General features: G+C 44.0%; 1 protein-coding gene across 2 annotated transcripts in view; it reads left to right on the top strand.

The window, feature by feature from the left end:
• The first annotated feature begins 8063 nt into the window (after positions 1–8063).
• TPR7 (Tetratricopeptide repeat (TPR)-like superfamily protein) overlaps positions 8064–19806 on the top strand; it is a 29345-nt gene continuing 17602 nt past the window's right edge. For both annotated transcript variants that reach the window (XR_015541173.1, XM_087376026.1), the window contains exons 1-8: positions 8064–8540; positions 16180–16410; positions 16621–16677; positions 16838–16966; positions 17063–17140; positions 17271–17341; positions 17429–17499; positions 17652–17841. Coding sequence is in view for 1 of the 2 variants with exons in the window: in XM_087376026.1 (XP_087232152.1) it covers positions 8457–8540; positions 16180–16410; positions 16621–16677; positions 16838–16966; positions 17063–17140; positions 17271–17341; positions 17429–17499; positions 17652–17841 (911 nt within the window). In the remaining variant the exon portion in view is untranslated. The remainder of the gene's footprint in view (positions 8541–16179; positions 16411–16620; positions 16678–16837; positions 16967–17062; positions 17141–17270; positions 17342–17428; positions 17500–17651; positions 17842–19806) is intronic.

The raw sequence follows: 19806 nt of genomic DNA, 5'->3' as shown, positions 1-19806 counted from the left end.
ATTCACTAAACTCTGCCATATCACTAGCCAGGAATTGTGAGAGAAAGGAATGCCAAAAGAAGGGAAGAGCTTGGATCAACCTGTTCCCTTCCATAAAAAGAGGGAGTTTGACGAAAATCCTTTCTTCATATCTAGCTGATGCCTTCACTCAAACCTATCAAAATATTCTCAAAGAGGTTAAAGAAGCCATAGCAGTCGCTCAAGAGAAGTACACAAGACAAGCTAATAAGAAATGAAAACATATGCTCTTTAAAGGAGGTGATTAAGTTCTTCTATGGATTGAGAAAAGCAAATTAAAGAGCATTGAGAAATGGCCAGTTATCAAAATGTCTCCACGTCTTTATGGACCATTTAAGGTGATTCAAAAAATCAATGATCTTAAGAGCATAGGATTGAATCACCAGATCATTGGGAAAAGCATAATGCTTTTCACATTAGCCTCTTAAAGCCATTTAAAGGACCTTGACCTATACATCATCTTTATGAAGAGGCTTCATTGATTGTTGATGAAGAAGAAATACTAGAACCTGAATGCATTGTTGATCATCAACAAATCCCGACCTGAAAAGTAGACGATGCTCAATGGATGCCTGAGCGATCATTTTGAGCTTTTCTAGACCTCATCAATTCCTATAATCAAACACACAACTGAGGTCAATTGGAGATGCAAGAGAGATGCTATGGAAATTGTATTTTTGATATTTCTTACTTGGATATTATTTTATTTTTAGTCGTGTGACAATGGCAAAGTATTCCATAGGAGCATACCAAATGCAGCGGGGCTCCTAGTGGATGCTTTGTGTGGTTTAGTTGGGGGTGCATAAGTAGCCTATGATTTGCCATGCTAGATGGTCAGTATTGTGGGAGATTCCATGTTAATACTGATGTCGCTAGTGTTATTGGTGTTGTGCTTGATTATTGTACTTTGAGCACAATTATATTGGGATTGTTTGATTCGGTGATTCGTTCAATTGATTGTTAACTAATGTAATTGGCAGCTTAAGTACATGTGATGGAACTAATGGTGAGGATTGGAGTTAGTGTGAGGGTACTGATCGAGGTGTCGCACGGTGCATATTATATCGCCATGGGCTAGTTTTCTATTTCCTTAATATTGTAAATTTTGGGTAATATTTTTGGAAAGCTTTATTGAAATATTATAAATACCCTAGATGAGGAAGCGTGAGCCACTCACCTAGGGAGGAGATTGCACCCAGTTGGTTGTCACTGTCACTTTGTGTTTTTGGTTCTCTCTTTCAATTTACCAAGTGGTGTTGTTGTGAGCTTTGGGAAATCCCTTTTGGTTTTAATATATATAGTATGTAGCACAAACTACATGCTATATAACACAATCTATGTGCTATATGGTCCATAACAAATGCTGAGTAGCCTTTGTAAAAAACTCACGATTTTGATCTTCAATGTCCAACATACCTACCTATAGACAAGAACATTACACAATAGAATTAACACTTCTTGCTTTCACAATAATAAATTGATGGAAGGTGTGATATTAATGATATTAAGCAACCCACTTGAAAATAGAACATGCTATTTTTTAATAGTGCATCTCCTTGATTGGGCCTTCATACATTTGCACCCACACACATGGATTTAGAGAATAATAGGTAAAAAATTTTGGATATTGGAGAATATATAAAAAGAATACAAGAGAGGAGAGTTATCATGGGTGATTTGGCCTTACTAAAATATGGACGTAGTGTTTAGTAGGCATGACCTATCCAATAGTATTTAGAATGACTTTCACACATCACGAGGTTAGGATCTATGGCTCATCACTGCACTCATGGGGCGAACATCACGACCCCATGGAGGGTAGGGTACATCATTTTGATGACATGGAGTGGGTTACATTAGATGCATCATTTGGGTGACATGGAATGAATAACACAAGCAATGGCTACCATTTGAAGACCCATGAAGGGACTAGGGCAAATGACTAGCTACAATTGCTTCCCTAATCTCAAAAAGCATGAAGGACCTTCCAAGATGTAAGTGCTTATATTATGGAGTTGATAGCCTTTGAATCAAGCACATCCTAAGCTAAGATCATGATTTATGGCTCACCATTTCATGTGCAAACATTGCATCATGTTGATAGTCTTGAACCTAAGCACATCCTAAGAGCGAGGATGTCATTTGTGGTCCACCATTGCAGGGACCTTATATGCACATCTAGAGTTTGCTCCTCAATTGGACTAACATTGGTGCCCCATTCCATTGTTTGCACCATCTCACAATATTATCTCTATATAGCCTATGCCTCAACAACTCATGGCAATGCCACATTCACACTTGTGGTAAGCAACTCACATGACTATCTACATGATGACAACTACCATGCTAAAACAACAACCCGCCTACAACTTATGAATACTCCTCCTTAAATACTCTCTCCCTTGATGATTTGTGTATACACCACACCAAGAATCTTGCCTCTAATGTCTCTCAATCCCTTATCTTAGTAGATGCTCCGAAGACTTGAGCTTGGCTTCTTGCCAAATCATGATTCCTTCGTGGTGTCTTCCATTTGGTTTAGTGCCTTCTCATAGTTTGGTCTTTATTGTGGGTAGGTCCAAACGATTCTTATTTCAGCCCATGGACCACTTTGTTGATTCCTTCTCTTTGTTTTTAAACCCCTTCTTAGTTTGGGGTTTGAACATTTCCCTAGATAATGAGGTAGTTGTGTCATCATGACTTTGATCTTACTTTGTCGCATGGTTAGGCACCTTTTGGTTTTCTATTCACATTGGAAATAAATCCTATATTTGTATGGCTTCAACCTCCAATGTTTGGTACATTTTATAGTGGTGGCTTTAGATAGCCTACCAAGAGAGTGGTTTGGTGGTGGGCTGCCACGTCTTTAATCTTGCTTACCTTTCTGATTCAAACCATTATGGCCCTACGCTAGGCTTGCTCCATGTTGATTAGTAGCCTTTGTGAAATGGGATATGCAAGCTCCCTAGTTTGGACCTTTGATGGCCTGAACTTATGCGCTACTAGCCGAATCTTCTTCTGGCAACCTTCCTTCCTGCATGTAAGAAACAAACAATATTGGAACTCGAAGATTTGTTTGATAGGGCCTTTTGCCCTCCCTCTCTATCAAACACTCTTTTATCATGTTTCCTGAATGATTGTACATGTAGTAGTATCCTCCCAACTAACATTCACTACTAGTATGCCAATCCATTTTACACTTTATACACCAAATTTCTCCTTTTTCTAAAGCTCCCCTTATTCCCAGATCTTTAAGAAGCTTTTTTAGCTCTTCAATTTCTATCTTTGCTATTTCATTTTTGAAATTCTTGCTCTTCACCATCCATGTCTAGAGAGACCGACTTTTTCTTTCTTTTGGATTCAATGATGACCCCTTCTAAATGAAAATTTCCTTATGTAGCAATTTTTCATACATCCTCATAAGATTCATGATCTCCATATTCCTCAACAATGCATTATTGGTGGTGAGGCCATTCAACAATCATGAATGAAGTGTGTCTTCGATGGTTGCTAGATGCACCACAAAGTCATACATCGACTCTCTAGCTTTGTGCTTGATTCTTTCTTGTTTTATTGAGCCTTAGCATCACATCTTCCTTACTAAACTTGTGTTGAGACAATTTGAGGAAGGCTTCCCTCAATGTTGTGAAATGACCATCTTCAACCACTTGATGGCTTTGCCTATAAACATTATGGTTGAAGTACTCCTCCTCTATGTTGTAGTGCAATATCATGGGAAAGTAGTATAAGTACTCCTCCTCTGTATTGTAGTGCAATATCTCTGTTGTTTATAGAACACTTTGCAAATGCAAATGAGGATTTTCACCCTCTTATGGGGTACTACTTCCCATTCCTTTGTGTTGTGATACACTCAAACTTTGTTTGGAAGTAGATCCATGACTCTTTTGGCCTTCTTGCACTTCTTTCTCTTTGCTTCTCTCGATGTATTTGGTTTTGGTTTGCAATACCATTGGGAATGTAGTACAAGCACTCTTCCTTTGTAATGCATTGCAATATCACCATAGTTTGTAGAAAGCTTTGCAAATGCAAATGATGATTTTCACCCTCTTATGGGGTATTGATTCCCATTCCTTTGTGTTGTGATAAATTCAAACCTCCTCTGGAAGCAAAGCCATGAATCTTTTGGCCTTCTTGCACTTATTTCTCTTTGCTACTCTCGATGTCGTATTTGGTTTTGGTTTGCTAAGGCTACTCACATTCTGCTCTAGCTTGGATTTCCTCATTGTTCAACAATAACTTCCATGAGTTTGGTTATCCCCTTCTGCCATTCTTTGCTAATGTATTTGCTGGTGATGAGCTCTTTGTGCCTAACATTCATTTCACAATGGCTTGCACTACTTACTTTTTGGCTTTTTACACTTTTCACCTTCAACAATCCTATGACCCATAGACTTCATTTGGAAATTGATCAATTGCAGATCAATAACTTCATTAGAATGTGAGTAACTTCCCTTCCATAGTTCAATGTAAGCCTAGACCTCAAATCTTCTTGAGGTGTAGGGTATAATGGAATAGTAACAATAACAACTTTTCTAGTTGGCCACGCTAACTTCAAAATAGTTGTTTGCTAATGGAACGCCCATGTTGGCTTTGTCGCTTCTTGCATCTTGGGAGTGATCGCGACTGTGCAACCTTTGGAATTTGTTGGCATCATTATGTTACTTCCTCCCATTTTGCTCCCTCGTTAGTACTGAGGTTTCTTCTCCATTCTTGCATATTTTATCCCTTCATCTTCCTTTAAGTGTAGACAATCCCCAACAAGATCACCAAAAATGTTAAAGAATGGACTCGGTGTGCTCACAATCCCTCATGCAAAATGCTCAATTGTAAAGTAGAATGATGGACAAATGTGAATTCAAGCGCAATTGCACAATGCATCAGTTGCCCAAAATGCTTAATAGTATTTGGGGAAAAGGGTATTCCATTCATTTCTTCATCTTTGCTTAAGGTAGTACAACCAACATTGTCAAACTCTACAGACCCATTTCTTTGTTAGACTCACTCTCAACAACCCATCACTCACTAATTGTAATGCCTATGCCTTGACAACTCGTGGCAATGCCACACTCACACTCATGATAAACAACTCACATGACTATCTCAAATAGTAATGACCCCCATCCCCCCCCTACAAGATGCTTGTTAAACCACTCAATGGCTTTGCCTACAAACATCATAGGATCGTACAAGAAGTACTCCTCCTTTATGTTGCAGTGCAATATCATGTACTCCTCCTTTGTATTGCACTGCAATATCATTGTTGTTCAAATGCAAATGCAAATGCGGATTTTCATCCTCCTATGGGGTACTGCTTCTTATTCCTTTATGTTGTGATACACTCGAACTTTCTTTGGAAGCAGCGTCGTGAATCTTTTGGCCTTCTTACACTTCTTTCTCTTTGCTTCTCTTGATGCTGTATTTGCTTTTAGTTTGCAATACCATGGGCAAGTAGTACAAGCACTCTTCCTCTGTTTTACATTGCAATATCATCATTGTTTATAGAAAGCTTTGCAAATGCAAATGAGTATTTTCACCCTCTTATGGGGTATTGCTTCCCATTCCTTTGTGTTGTGATACACTTGAACTTCCTTTGAAAGCATAGCCACAACTCTTTTGGCCTTCTTGCACTTCTTTCTCTTTGCTACTCTCGATGTCGTATTTGCTCGAGCTTGGATTTCCGCATCGTTCAACAATAACTTCCATGAGTTTGGTTATTCACTTCTACCATCCTTTGTTAATGTCTTTGCTGGGGTGATGACCTCTTTGTGCCCAACATTCATTTCCTATTGGCTTGCACTACTTGCTTTTTGGCTTTTTACACTTTTCACCCTCATAGACCTCTCTTGGCAATTGATCAATTGCAGATCAATGAATTCATTGGGATGCGAGTAACTTCCATTCCATAGCCCGATGTAAGCCTAGAACTCAAATCTTCTTGAGGTGTAGGGTATAGTGGAAGAGTAACAACAACAACTTTTCTAGTTGGGGAGCCACTTTAACCACGCTCACTTCATAAACAATTTTTTGTTTGTGGAACTTACGTGTTGCACTTTGTCGCTTCTTGCATCTTGGGAGTAATCAGGATTGTGCAACTTTTGGAATTTGTTGGGTCCATTGTATTACTTCCTCCCATTTTGCTCCCTCACTAGTACTGAGGTTTCTTCTCCATTCTTGCATATTCTATCCATTCACATTCCTTTAAGTGTAGACAATCCCCAACAAGATCACTAAAAATGTAAAAGAATGGACTTGGTGTTCTCACAATCCCTCATATAAAATGCTCAGTTGCAAAGTAGAACAATGTACAAATGTGAATTCAAGTGTATTTGCACAGTGCATCAATTGCCCAAAATGCTTAATAGTATTTGGGGAAAAGGGTATTCCATTCATTTCTTCATCTTTGCTTAAGATAGTACAACCCACACGCATTTCTTTGTTAGACTCACATCTCAACAACCCATCACTCGCTAATTGTAATGCCTATGCCTCAACAACTCAGGGAAATGCCACGTTCACACTCATGATAAACAACTCACATGACTATCTACAATAGTAATGAGCCTCACCCCTGCGATGGGGGACGGGACGGTCCGGTCAACCTCATCCCCCGCCCCCTGCCTACATTGACTCCTCCTCCTTAAATAATCTCTCCATCAATGATTGGCATGTACTCCATGTCGGGAATCTCACATCTAATGTTGATCTATCATACTATGGAGGATGCTTCCGAGACTTGAGCTTGACTTTTTGTCAAAATTGGTGGCGGGATTCTTTCATGGTGTCTTTTGTTTGATCCACTGGCTTCCTCGCAGTTTGGCCCTTATTGTGGGTTGTTCACCCTTCGTTCGCTTTGTCGGGTCCTTCACTTCATTGTTGGACCTCTTTGGTTTGGGGGTTCAATAACCTCATAATAGCATGATGGGTGTTGATGCTTATGTTATGGGTGCCATGGGGTCGCTACCTTATGGTCTAATATGTCTTAACATTGTTAAGGATGGGTAGTAATTTGGGCATAATATCATGGTGGCTAAAAAGAAGCGACATTAAGTCATCACACTTAATTCTAGGCAAGCTCCTATGGCCGCCACTTAATCCGTGCCATACTATCATTTTGATCTCTACTCCATCATTATTATAAGTCTCCATTTCCTGCCTATTGAATGCTAGCCCGGTGGTGATATTTTCCAAGTAGTTAAAGTGGTTTAGTTTACGAGTAGCTAAATTAGTTTAGTTTAATTTTTGAGTTGTTTAGTAGTAGTTAAATTAGTTTATTAGTTTAGTTTCAGAGGATGGCTTAGACTGTAATCGTCCAAGACCATCTTGGTGGTTTTAATAGCAATATCTAATTTAGATGGCTGATGTGACCCTCCTAAACTGAGTTTTTTTATTGTCTAATTATAGAAATAAAAAACAAACATATATTTCCCAACCGAAATAATTGATGACCAGCCGAGTGGCTGAAATTACAATCTTTCCAAGTAATTAAATTAGTTTAGTTTACTATTGCCTATAATGCTGACCTTATTGAATGCATGATGGATTTGTTTGAGGATGTGTAGTAATTTGGGGCATAATATCATACGGACCTTATTGAATGCATGATGGATTTGTTTGAGGATGGGGCATAATATCATGCTTGTAATGTTGACCTTATTGAATGCATGATGGATTTGTTTGAGATGGGATTAACCTTTTAGTATCACAATTGCCATCCCATCTTACGTTTGTTGCTTGTGGCATTGCAGGGTCAATTTGCTTGGTAAGGGTTGGCTTGACCTCTCTAAGGGGGTTGCTGAAGTCATTGATGTTGTGTATAACACATCTAGGCACGCCGAATTTGTGTATAAATGATTGCCAATAGGCAATGAATGGTTTTTGAGAGTGTTTGGATTTGGCGTGGGGGAAACTCCGATATTTTCGGTAAGGAATTGGTGCTGAGTTTGGGTGTGTTTGTGTGGAGGTTTCATGGGCTAGTAGTGGGTGTGTTTGGGAGAGAGACAATGGTGCGGGAGGAGGTTCCCCACATGGAAATGTTCATGGAGCCAACAAAGGAAAGCATGGCGAATTGTGCAAGGGAAACATTCTTTGGATTTTGACTTGACAATTCTCTTTTTTGGGAATGTGATATATGACTCATATATGAGCAAAGCAACGACATGCTAACTCAGCTCCGGCCGGCAAAAAGCGAACGGGGATAATCGGCCGGTTGCACGAGGAATGATTTCCCGGCGCAGTTGACTGTGGGCGTGTTCTAGTAAGTAGCATGCCACAAGAGACGTGATCTTGCCCTTCCTTTCCTCCCACAAGCCTTCCAACATCCTCCCCTGCTCGATTCCAGTAGACTTAGCACAACCCACTTCGTCCTCCCTGCGCCTGCTCTTGTTCCCTTCAACCTCACGTACGACAACGTTGGCACCATGATGGATCCGGAGATGATGAGGCTTGCCCAAGAGCAAATGAGCCGCATCCCGCCTGACGAGCTCATGAGAATGCAACAACAGGTAAGCGAAGGATCCCTTCAGATGAAACGACGCCACAGAGCGCAAGGTAGCTCGATTTGCTGTTAGGCGCCCTCATGTTCTGCCCTTTTTTTTAAAATTCGTTATGCACGGTCAATAATTGATGGGAGATACGCTTCGTGGTTACCAGGAATTCTCTGTCGAAGGAAGTTCTGAAGAAAGTCGTTCGTATGTTTCGTGTAGGTCAGCATAGCAATTGCCTGTAGCAATGAATCTATCTATTGTAAAGCACTGACCGCGAAGCAGCCATTATATGTGAGAATATGTGAATTCTTACTTACTATTTTGCTTTTGTCACGACATTGTGGGTCGCTTCTCTGGAAGTGATGGGTCAGCTGTTAGGAATTCTGCCATATGGCCTTTGAATGTAGAAGTGACGCTCAGAACATGAACGGGGAACTTCTCCATATCTGGCATGGCTCTAATATCTAGATACCCATGCTGCTGCTGCATCATGTTTACACAATCTGAAAAGTATTGAAAGGGAACGCGCCTCTGTATAATCTGCGATACAGTCTCTCTTTGGGTGGACCAGAAAAGACATGGATTGGAAGTTTGGGTGGGAAAAATAGAAGGTGATCTTAAAGAGTGAATTTTGCACAAGGAATGAAAGTAACAACCACATCTGGAAATGAAATTGATGCGTTTTGAATTCTTTTTACACTGTAGGTTTTTTCAGAAGACTCATTACACGAGCTATCTAACCCCTACCTTACGATCACTTAGCCCAAAGGAACCTCACAGATTGGATGGGCTGTAGTGAATTCTGCGCGGTTGTTCAGGCATAGTGGTCCCCACTGTTTATGAAACTACACTATTTGTGGTGCTTTCTGAGGATGAGTTTGGGCATGTTTCTGTGAAAGTAGTGCCAGTGTGGAAGCATGAGAGACAGAGAAAGAAAGAAAGAAAGAAAGTTTATTAAAATCTGCTAAAGAGCGATGGGTCTATGAGACTGACCACATCACGTCTAGGAACCTTGAACAATGAACTCCAAAACACACCGTTTCCATAGTCTTTGTGACGTCAAGCAATGAACTTTGAACATATTTGGTCCATAGCCCCACAGGTGTGCCTTGCTTGCCAAACTTTCAAATGATAGGACCGCACTTCCATGCACACGCCCTCTCTGGCTATGACACATGGGGGAAGATGTTACTTAGTGTTAGAAAGCGGGTGCTATCTGGAGTTGTTGAGCAATTGCTGCCTCCGGAGTACCAGACTGGTCTGAAGATGAATCTGACTTTGTATTGTTGGCCTGATACTTGGTTTTGTTCTTGGACCAACAATCCTCGGCCAGATGCCCTATCTTCCCACATGCATAGCACCGTTGCCTTCCTTTCTTCGGTACTACCAAGTTGCCTCACCGCCATCTGGAGGATTCTAAAGCTTACCCTTAGTTAGGAGAACTGATTCCTCTAAGAGAAGGGAGATAGGTCATCTGACTTGTCGTGACCTGGCACTGCAACACTTGAGCAACTATCTCGTACTCTAGTGGGAGCTTGGTGAGGATTAGGGCAGCCAACTGAGAAGATGTTACTGAAGCACCCATTGCCAGAAGCTGGTCATGGATGACCTTCACCCTGCATTAGGAATGGCTGCATAAGGCTACCTTTATGAAAGTCGAGACCGTAGAGTTGCCCTGCAAGTGACAGCCCTCATGGATGAACCCCTAGCGTAGAGATCCTCCATTTTGGACCACACCTCTGAAGCACTGGTCAAGGTCTGCATGACCTCTTTCGAAACGGTCTGCACCATTGCAGAATGCACCTTGGAATCACACTCCTCCCAATCCTGGAACTCTTCCAGAAAAGCATCTTCACAGTATACGTCCCAATGGATTGAGCTTCTTGGACGCTTGGGCTTTCTCTTGAATCCCTGAACAACCTCCCAAAGGCCCTTGTGAATGAACCATAGCTTCATGTTGGGCATAATTGGTTCCACTGAGCTTTCCTCCTTACTTGCACACAGGGCTCCGATGGAACCACTCCAAGCTCACATGCCTCTGCTGCATGGTTGCCCTTGTTCAATGTACGGAACGTTCCGTATTGTCCCGTTTGATCTGTATGTTATGTTCTTTTTTTTTTTTTGCTTGCGTTCGTTTGTTTTAGATGGCTGGTTTTGTTATTGGTGGTGGTTCTGCCAAACTGATTTTGGGCCTCCCAAATGGCAACTCCATTTCCAACAAGTGACAAGGCTCAAGCTGCATCAAGCACTTCATCTCTCTCCCACTTTATCTCCATCAAGCACCTATATAACATGTTCGTACAAGTTTTAAAGCTTGTACAAGTACCTACTCCAAAACTCTAAAATCTGTCTTTTTTTGGGGGGTATCGAACGTACCATTGGGCGTACCTAATATTTTTTAGTTCGTTTAGTACTGCACTAATATCGAACGGTACGCGTCAAATGTGATCGTATGTGTCAACCATGCTCTGCTGATCCTAGAAGAAAACAGCCCTCTGCGTGGAGAAGAAGAAATGGAAAGCTGGATGGAGGTGTGGGAGACAGGAAGAGGATGCCTTGCTGCCGTCTTCAACAGAATGCTGACCGCTATGCTGTCCACGCTTTCAGCAGGCTGCTCTGAACAGCCTCCTCTGAAATCTACCTCAAATCGCCGTGTACCAGGCTCTCCATGTGAAAGAAGAGCACGTGCAGGAGCATGTGTGTGAGAGAGAGAGAGAGAGAGAGAGAGAGAGAGAGAGAGAGAGAATAGCAATTTTATATGATCTGGAAAACAACCTCAGCCAGAGAGGTGAGGAGTGATGCTCCAAGTGTTACCTAACAACTATGAGAGGGGGACCTATAATAGGCCCTGCTGGTTGGCCTGCTATTGCTGTCTGATTGGTCGACCAACGGTTGGTTTGTCTTGACCACCAAGTCGGGCTGACCTGACCCAAACAGGGTCGGGTTGTTCCAACCAGGCAGGTCAGGTGACCCGACCTGGTTGGGTGCAACCAGCATGTGATCTGCCCCGACTCTAGCCTTGGTATTTGGCTCCTCAAGCTGATTGGAGAAAGGATATGCACGTACTCCTCTCGGGGCTGGGCACACCCACACACATGAGATGCCATAAACTATAACAGTTTTTTCGATATATGTACACACACACACACACGCACACACACACGCACGCACGCACGCACAGAGAGAGAGAGAGAGAGAGAGAGAGAGAGAGAGAGAGAGAGAGAGAGAGAATTTATCAAAGTCTTCGGAAGACTGACGCGTCTATGAGACTGAAAGAAACCTGATACAATAAGCTGGGGTGGAGCTACTAAACGAGCATAATTACCCGTGCTAAGTACTAAGTACTACACAATCTTAGCATCATCATCATCCTCATCATCATAATGTCAAATCTAATATCAAGTCACGTGAATGGCGGTCCCAAAAAGAGTGGGGGATATCATGGCGGCCTGCGGGCCCGATGATGGGCAGGGCCATACTGGCATGAAGCTAGAGATAGAGTGCTGGCGGCTATCTGTGGGCATGGACCGTCGTCGCCTCCTAGTGATGGTTTCATGAGAAGTGTAGTGGAACTGAATGGAAGTGTGGAGAGAGAGAGAGCCAACCTCACATACACCAAACAAGAAAGGGGAGAGAGAAATGAGGGAAATTGCAAGTGATCTGAGGAAAACCCCCAAAGTGGTGGGGAAACGTCTGCTATAGAAGACTGCTCAAGAGCTCACAACACTGTTCAAGAGGCACCACACTGAGAAGGCAAGGAGGGGAGCCTATTATAGCCCCAGCCCCTCCCTCAGTCGGCTGCAGCAACAGAGCCGCCCCCCTGGCTCTAGGGCCCGACCAGCAGTCAGGGTGGGCCGACCCACCTACCAGCCTCCAAGATCTGCTGTAGGGGCTGCTCCCCTGCTGTGCCTAGTGCTACTAGGGACTCCACTGACCGACCTGCACAGCCCTACAAAAGGGGCTCCAAGGCAGCCCTAGAGGGGCTTCTACCCTGCCCAACCACTGACCAGGCTGCCACTGCCTGCAGCCCTGCAATAGACTCAGTCTGAGAAAAGGCACGATAAGAGCAGCAAGACATGCCCTCGGCCCTGAACAGACACATGGCAACCATCCTACCCTAAACTACCCTCACAGGGGGATGGGCTCACCACCACCAAGGCCCTCTCTCTATAACCTATCTCTGGGCGGGCACACTCACAACAAAGGCCTTCTCTCTCTACAGTAAAGACCACCACATGTAGTAATAACTGGATTATGAACAAGAGAAACCCCCCTACTATCGAAGAAGCCCCCTCTTGGCATGAACAGGCTCAGCACGATCGATAGAAACCTGCCACTGCTGCTTCCAGGCTGTAGGTGTTAGATATACTCCTTTGGTCCGGTACTGGTACAATAAGTCATCTGGTACATCAGTCCAAATGTTGGTACTGGTACATCACTCCAACAGAAGGTACTGGAACAATAATCCAACTGATACTGCCCCCGGTGCAAAGTCTTCTTCCCTGCATGGCACCTGTATCTGATAGCTATACATCCTCCTCTGGAGCCCCCTCTCAAGTCCAAACTGGGGTACACTGTCACCAGATCGATGAACTTCAGTGCTCCAATGACAATGGGCATGGAACAACTCACAAGGATTAATCAACTGTGTTTGGATTCCAGCATTGGCAATTTGCTGACCCATCCGGATCTCTAGCAGCTCATCAGACAATAGCTGCAGCAGAACACTAGGAGACCCCCTCTGGTTCTGCCAGGTCATAATGTCCAAACAACATACAAACTTGTAAATTGCCACCTGTCAACGGGAACAACTCGTGGCTCGAGGTCCTGCCTGAACGCCTGCCTCGGTAAAAGACTCCCTTCCCACTGCACCTGTCTGGCAGGTACTGTTGCCACAAACAAGCAAGCAATCCTCTTTTGGGATCTAGAAAGCCTGCTGGCAGCGCATCCTACCGCATGCTACTAGAAGGTTAGAGTATACGTCGTAGCGGCTGTAACACTGTCCTGCTGATTATTGGCTCCCTCACTGTTCCTTTGAGGACACTGCCGCCAATAAAGACCTTTCTGGACACATTGATTACATGTACATGATGCCTTGAGTGCTTCCCGTTCCTTAGCCTCAGGTTGACTCTGATAGGTACGATCTACAAACCTCTCCTCCTGGTCAAGCACCATCGGGACCAGTTCCTTCCGGGTCAACGCTCTCATCCTTCCACTGGCTATCAAGGACGAATAGAATGCACCATACTGAGAGGATAACTGGGACAGTAGGGTTGTGGCCATGTCCTCGGACGTTATCTGCTTCCTTGCGTGGAGGATCTCCTGCCAAAGTTCCTGTAACTTGTTGATGTGCTCCTGCATCGATGCCCCTGCTCTAGGGGCCGACCAGCAGTCAGGGTGGGCCAACCCACCTACCAGTCTCCAAGGGCTGCTGTAGGGCTCTATAAAGGGGCTGCTCCCCTGTTGTGCCTAGCCCAACTGGGGGCTCCACTGACCAACCTGCACAGCCCTACAAAAGGGGCTCCAAGGCAGCCCTAGATAGGCCTCTACCCCTGCCCAACCACACCGACCAGGCTGCCACTGCCTGCAGCCCTACAAGAGACTGCCATGCAGCCAATAGCGGCTGCCTCCTGCCCTATGCCTCCCAACTCCAGGCCTAGGTGGTCGGCTATCAGGTCGGCCCACCTCAGCCTGAGAAAGGCCACCACAGGAGCAGCATGACATGTCTCCAGCCCTGAGCAATTATATGGCAACCATCCTACCCTAACCACCCTCATGGGGGGCAGGCTCACCCACAACAAGGCCCTCTCTCTGTACCCTATCCGAACCTCTTGCACACCCACAACAAAGGCCCCCCCTCTCTCTCTCTCTCTCTATGGTGACATCAGGAGATGTTGACCTCCAACAGGCTTTGCGTCTGACAAGGACCACGGTAACCCCTGTTAGTCGTGCCACGGTGCTGAACAGGGATGGGATGTCACCAAGCATGATCTGTGTGTCTGTTCTTTGTTGAGTGTGTAGTGTCGTTGGCTCTGGGTCTCTACCTCGCCGACCATTCGTGGTCTGATAGTCTGTGCGACCTGAGTGGAAGAACTCCGTAATCATACTGTGACCGTGTGCCCTGCCCCTGTTTCTGCAATCTGAGTAGACGCTCTTGGTAGAGGTGGCTTCTCCTGCATCACTGAGTGAGGGCCTTTGGTTGTGGGTCTGCCCGCCCATGTGAGGGACTGCTAGGGCCTTTGTTGTGGGTTGCCTGCCCAGGAGAGGCAGAGGGGGATCATTTTGATAGCTGTCCTTGCACATGGACTGTAGAGGAATGGAGGCTGTGGGTTCGAATATCAAAGATCAAGGACATCTCCCACTTGTCTTGAGAGCCTCTTTGTGGGAGCTCTGTATCGTATCGATGAGTGGCTGTTGAGCCACAGGGGGTGTTGTTGGGATTATAGGAGTCATCTCCCTCTTGTGAACCCCCCAAGTGAGGACATGGGGGAGCAGCATTATTGAACTCAGAAGGAAGCTGTGTGGGTAGAAGAGAGAGCTCCATGAGGGGCAGATCTGAGAGAGAGGAGAGAGTTGCCACATAGGCAGCATCTGAAGGATCATGGAAGGTGAAGAGCCCGTGTGCAGGGCTGCAGACAGAGCTTGGAGTGAGCAGTTCGCAGGAAGGACTGATTGGACCCACACAAGACCAGGCGGCAGAACAGTTGGTGGCAGGACAAGCCATGTGGCATGGTCGGCAGTAGCAGTAACAGCGCAGGCGTATGGTACTGCAGGTATGGTGGCTGGCACAGGTGCATTCAGCAGATCCATGTGGGATGTTTCAGATACGGAAGACTTAAGCTGGGCTGGGGCTGGTCCCAGCAAGAGGCACCTGTAACAATGTCTTACGATTGGATATATTTTACTCTTACAAAGGTATATATGTAAGAGGCACCTGTAACAAAGTCTTAAATATGCCCAATGATCAGGTCGGTTGATCAGAGGAAGGCAGACTGGGTCGGCCCAATCTATGGTTGGCGGACAGACTGGTCGGCTAGTCTGCAGCACGTCAGCCAGGTTAGAGGGCTATATGCCCTATAAATAGGTTCATTCACAGGGAGCCGCAAAATTGGCTGCACGCCAGAGCAACAGGGAGGTCAAGGAGAAGGTGTATAGCGCCTCACCATTGACTCCTTTGCAGAGCAGCAAGGAGGCCTGTTTGTGCAGCATCTTAGCAGCCACTGATGCTCCATAGGAGTGAACAGACGTATGAAAGTGCTAGGAGGAGGTAGAAGACAGTTCTAAAGGTGCCAGGGGTCCACATCTTGGCAGTAGCATATCTGCTTGATGATTTTGTATCAGGTTTTGTTTGTCTTTGCTGTTCTACTCTACTGTGCATTATTCAAAGATCTCTGCCTGTATCTATCTCTTTATACACTTATGTGCACGATGGAAAGGCACTAGATTTGATTTTAGCACTGTATGTATCCTGGGCTACATTTCTTTATACATTTTCTGCTGTAGGGGTGTTGGCTACAGCAAGCAAACCTTCGTCTCTGTTTTGTAACAGCTATGTCTTATATGGTCACACTGATAATTTTTTGCTCTCCCACAAGGCATACTGCTTGAAGTTTCGACTGTATGCTTTAGGCTCTCAGTCTTTCTCTGGTTATGGCAGATGATGAACAATCCAGACCTCCTTCGCATGGCCACAGAGGGCATGAAGAATCTCAAACCAGAAGATGTCCGATTTGCTGCTGAACAGATGAAAAATATACGTCCAGAGGATATGGCAGAAATGACTTCACGAATGGCCAAAGCATCTCCTGAAGAAATAGCTGGAATGAGAGCACAAGCAGAAGCTCAGAGAACATATGAGTTTCAAGGAGCCTTAACTTTAAAGAATCAGGTGTGAAGCAAACTGTGTGTCAAAGGATGATGAAGTACTGCCTTTTGTCAGGGCTTATACATTCCATGGTTGAATCAAGCTTGGTTTACAGGGCACAGATGTTTGACCTTTGGTTTCAGGGCAATGAGCATATTCTCTACAGATATGAAAATTTAAAAGCAATGACTAAATTGCAAATCTGTTTGTACTATTTTGTCATTTGGTTAACAGGGTAACAGGTTGCATGGAATTGGGAAATTCACAGAGGCAGCAGAAAAATATGAGCGTGTAAGAGCTTACTTTGCCCTTGATGGATTTTCATCTTGATCAGGAATAATTGCACAAGCACTTGGTGCAGGCTAATTTCTTATTCCTTATGCTCCCTCTTTGATATAACTTTTTTTTGGGGGCGTTTTGTGTTTTTTGCGGGGTGTCTACCCACGACTAGGCTAAGCACAACTTATCAGGTATGCTAACTTCAGAAGCAGCGAATTTGCGGTTAGCCTGCTCATTGAACATGATGTCATGTTATTTGAAGACACAACAGTATGACAAAGCTATAGCAGAAGGCTCAGAGGTTTGCCCGATTCCCAAGCCTGGGTTTTAACAAATCAGTGTTAGATGAAAAGCTTATGAGTTTATGAATTTGAGCAAGTGCACTTCATCTTATCAGGTCTTGGCGAATGATGCAAATAATTTAAAGGCATTGTACCGTCGGGGTCAAGCATACAAAGCGATAGGCAAGTTGAAAGTAAGCACATGCTGCATTTATAGTCCTTACCCTCAGGTTTCCTTTTATCTGTAATAGACATGCCATCATTGGGTTGCAAACTATTTAATCATTGAGAACAGGCTATGATTTTAAATTGTTGTATGAGTAGTTAGCCATCACAGATTTGACCAAAGCTGCACAATCTGCTCCAGAGGATGAGACAGTACAAGAAGCGCTGAGGTATACTTGAGACCCTCTTTGTTGTTTTAAATAGTGTATTGTGCTTTGCATCTGTCATATATTTTGTTGACCGTAGATATATTTCAGGCAACTTAAAGATGAATTTGAACAGCAAGGCGGACAACTTGACAATGAGATCTGTGAGCCAAGGGAAGATGGTATGAGGCAGATGTATTATAGATGTGCTTCCGCTGAATAATGTCATCTCTGTTCTATTTCATACTTTTTCCAGTGTCTTGAAAAAGGTGCAAAGTCATGCTAACATCGAAAAAATCCATATGTGATGACTCGCTTCAAATGGGTGCTTTAGGATGTATAATAGAGGAGATTACTGAGGAGGAGGCTGAAAGGCTAACCAGAGGAGCTGATACTTTTAATGGAAGTAATCAAGAGCAGTGTCGACAGCAGTCTATGAGTGACACTCAAACACTTTTGCCACCTGATACGGAGGTGTTTTCTGAAACTGTGAACCGTTTGAAGCAGAACCCAGAAATGATCAGGTGAGATAAGTGCACTTTTTTAATATTTTGTCTTGTGTTTCCATGTTGGTTAAATTATGATTCAGGCCTCTACGTTGCATCCTCGTGTGCATATTCCAAAGGTTTGGTGCATCAAAACAATCAGGAGATCTCAGATAAACATATTTTCTTTCATGTCCCTATTGCTGATCCTTTTAGCCTATGGAGAATGCATGTCTTTTATCTATTTTTTCGTCGCCTAACCTCACCGAACAACACTGGAAATGCTAGTGATGGTCATGTCCCTTTGGTACGTGATTTAGCTGGGTCTACTACCTCTGTAAATCAAATAAAAAAAGTTAGAAGAAACATATATAAAGAAAGGTTTAACTTCTTAGCTAGGTCAAACATGAATAATTTTCATGATTTTGGGGAAGGTAACATTAAATGGTCTAACTGTAAGGTTTTATTAGTTAGTACTCATTATACAAACAATAACATTCTTTATTAACTAAGATGCCTTAGAAACACACATCTTAAGACTTCCGTTCCTATAGTCCTATTCATACCACACAAGTTATTTATGTTGTCTATAACATACATACTAGTAATATGCTTTATATAGATCAAACCTATGGAATGGCTTTTTTTGTTTTCAAGAACATGCTAGGGAAGCTAGAAAAGTTCATAGGAAGAATTTCTTGGTTGAGAATTCAAAACCCTATTTTCAAAAACCCTATATGCGGCAATGGCAAAGTCTGGTTTCGAATCTTTTCATCACTTTCCTATTGAGCATATAGAGGGTTATTTGTAAGAAAACAATACAACGTCTGTGCTCAACAGATAACAGGATCTCGTATGCAAGAGAGAAAAGCAGATAGTATGGAGAATAAAAAATTTGATTGCTATAAAACTGATACAATAGATGGCGCTGCCTCCCAGCCGTGCGCTCCTGTGAGAGAAGCTTCGATGGCGTGCTGGAAACAGTAGAGGACGGAGGCTGGATGCTAAGGAATCAGGTTGCTGTAGCCAGTGATGATAATGGGCTTCACGGGCTTGCTCTTATTAGCCACCAGTCGTAGTTGGTTAGACCCAATTGGGTGATCGACCCAGTCCGCCCAAAACGGTCGATTGAAGGTCGGTCCCGAAATAGGCCACTGACCACACGATAGAACCATGGCGCAGAATAGAGCAACTTACCCATGGTGTCCGTTCGGCCCAGAGCCATCCGGGATCATCTGGGGCTCCAAACAGGCCCCGCAACCCGAGAGTAGACTGCCCTGGGAAATGCTCCGTCTACCCTCAGTGTGGTCAGTCATGGGATGCCTTCCCGCACTTGCATGTAGCCTAGTTGGCAGTGTGCCAACTCTATTTGAAGCCGTCCAGCTATCAGGCCACACATGGTCCCCATCTGGTGTCCAAACCAGGACCTACCGGATAACCGAGCTACTCAAATGCTTTCTCCTCATATGGAGGGCTTACAAGTAGAGTTAGCTGGTTCCCGCGTAGTTACACGAGAGTGGAGCATTGATATCTAACACCCCCCCTCAATGTCCACCCGCAAGTGAACTTACTTTTTCGGCCCAATGCCAAGTCGATGCAGATGCCTCTCCAGCAAGTCTCTTCCAAGAGCCTTTGTGAAGATGTCCGCAGCATTCTCTGCAGTCGGATAGTACACCAAGTCGACCTCTCCATCCATGATGAGCTCGCGTACAAAGTGATATTGAATCTCAATGTGTTTTGTGTGAGCGTGGAACATAGGGTTCTTTGCAATTGCCATGCAACTCTGATTGTCACATGATAACTGCGTAGGCTTGTTCTGCACTGCACCCATGTTCCCTAAAATCCTCCTCAACCACACTGCCTCAGAAGAAGTAAAACATGCTGATTTGTACTTAGCCTCGGTAGAAGAAAGAGTAACTGTGGGTTGTTTCTTGTTGACCCATGACATAGCTCCAGATCCAAGTGAGAAACAGTAACTTGTCACTGATCTCCTGCTGTCCACGT

The sequence above is a fragment of the Dipteris shenzhenensis genome, chromosome 6 (genome assembly GCF_047967505.1).
Source record: "Dipteris shenzhenensis isolate YYH24624 ecotype China chromosome 6, Dip_SZ_1.0, whole genome shotgun sequence".
NCBI classification, from domain to species: Eukaryota; Viridiplantae; Streptophyta; class Polypodiopsida; order Gleicheniales; family Dipteridaceae; genus Dipteris; species Dipteris shenzhenensis.
The sequence above is the reverse complement of the archived record's forward strand: the minus strand, read 5'-3'. Positions and strand labels throughout refer to the sequence as shown.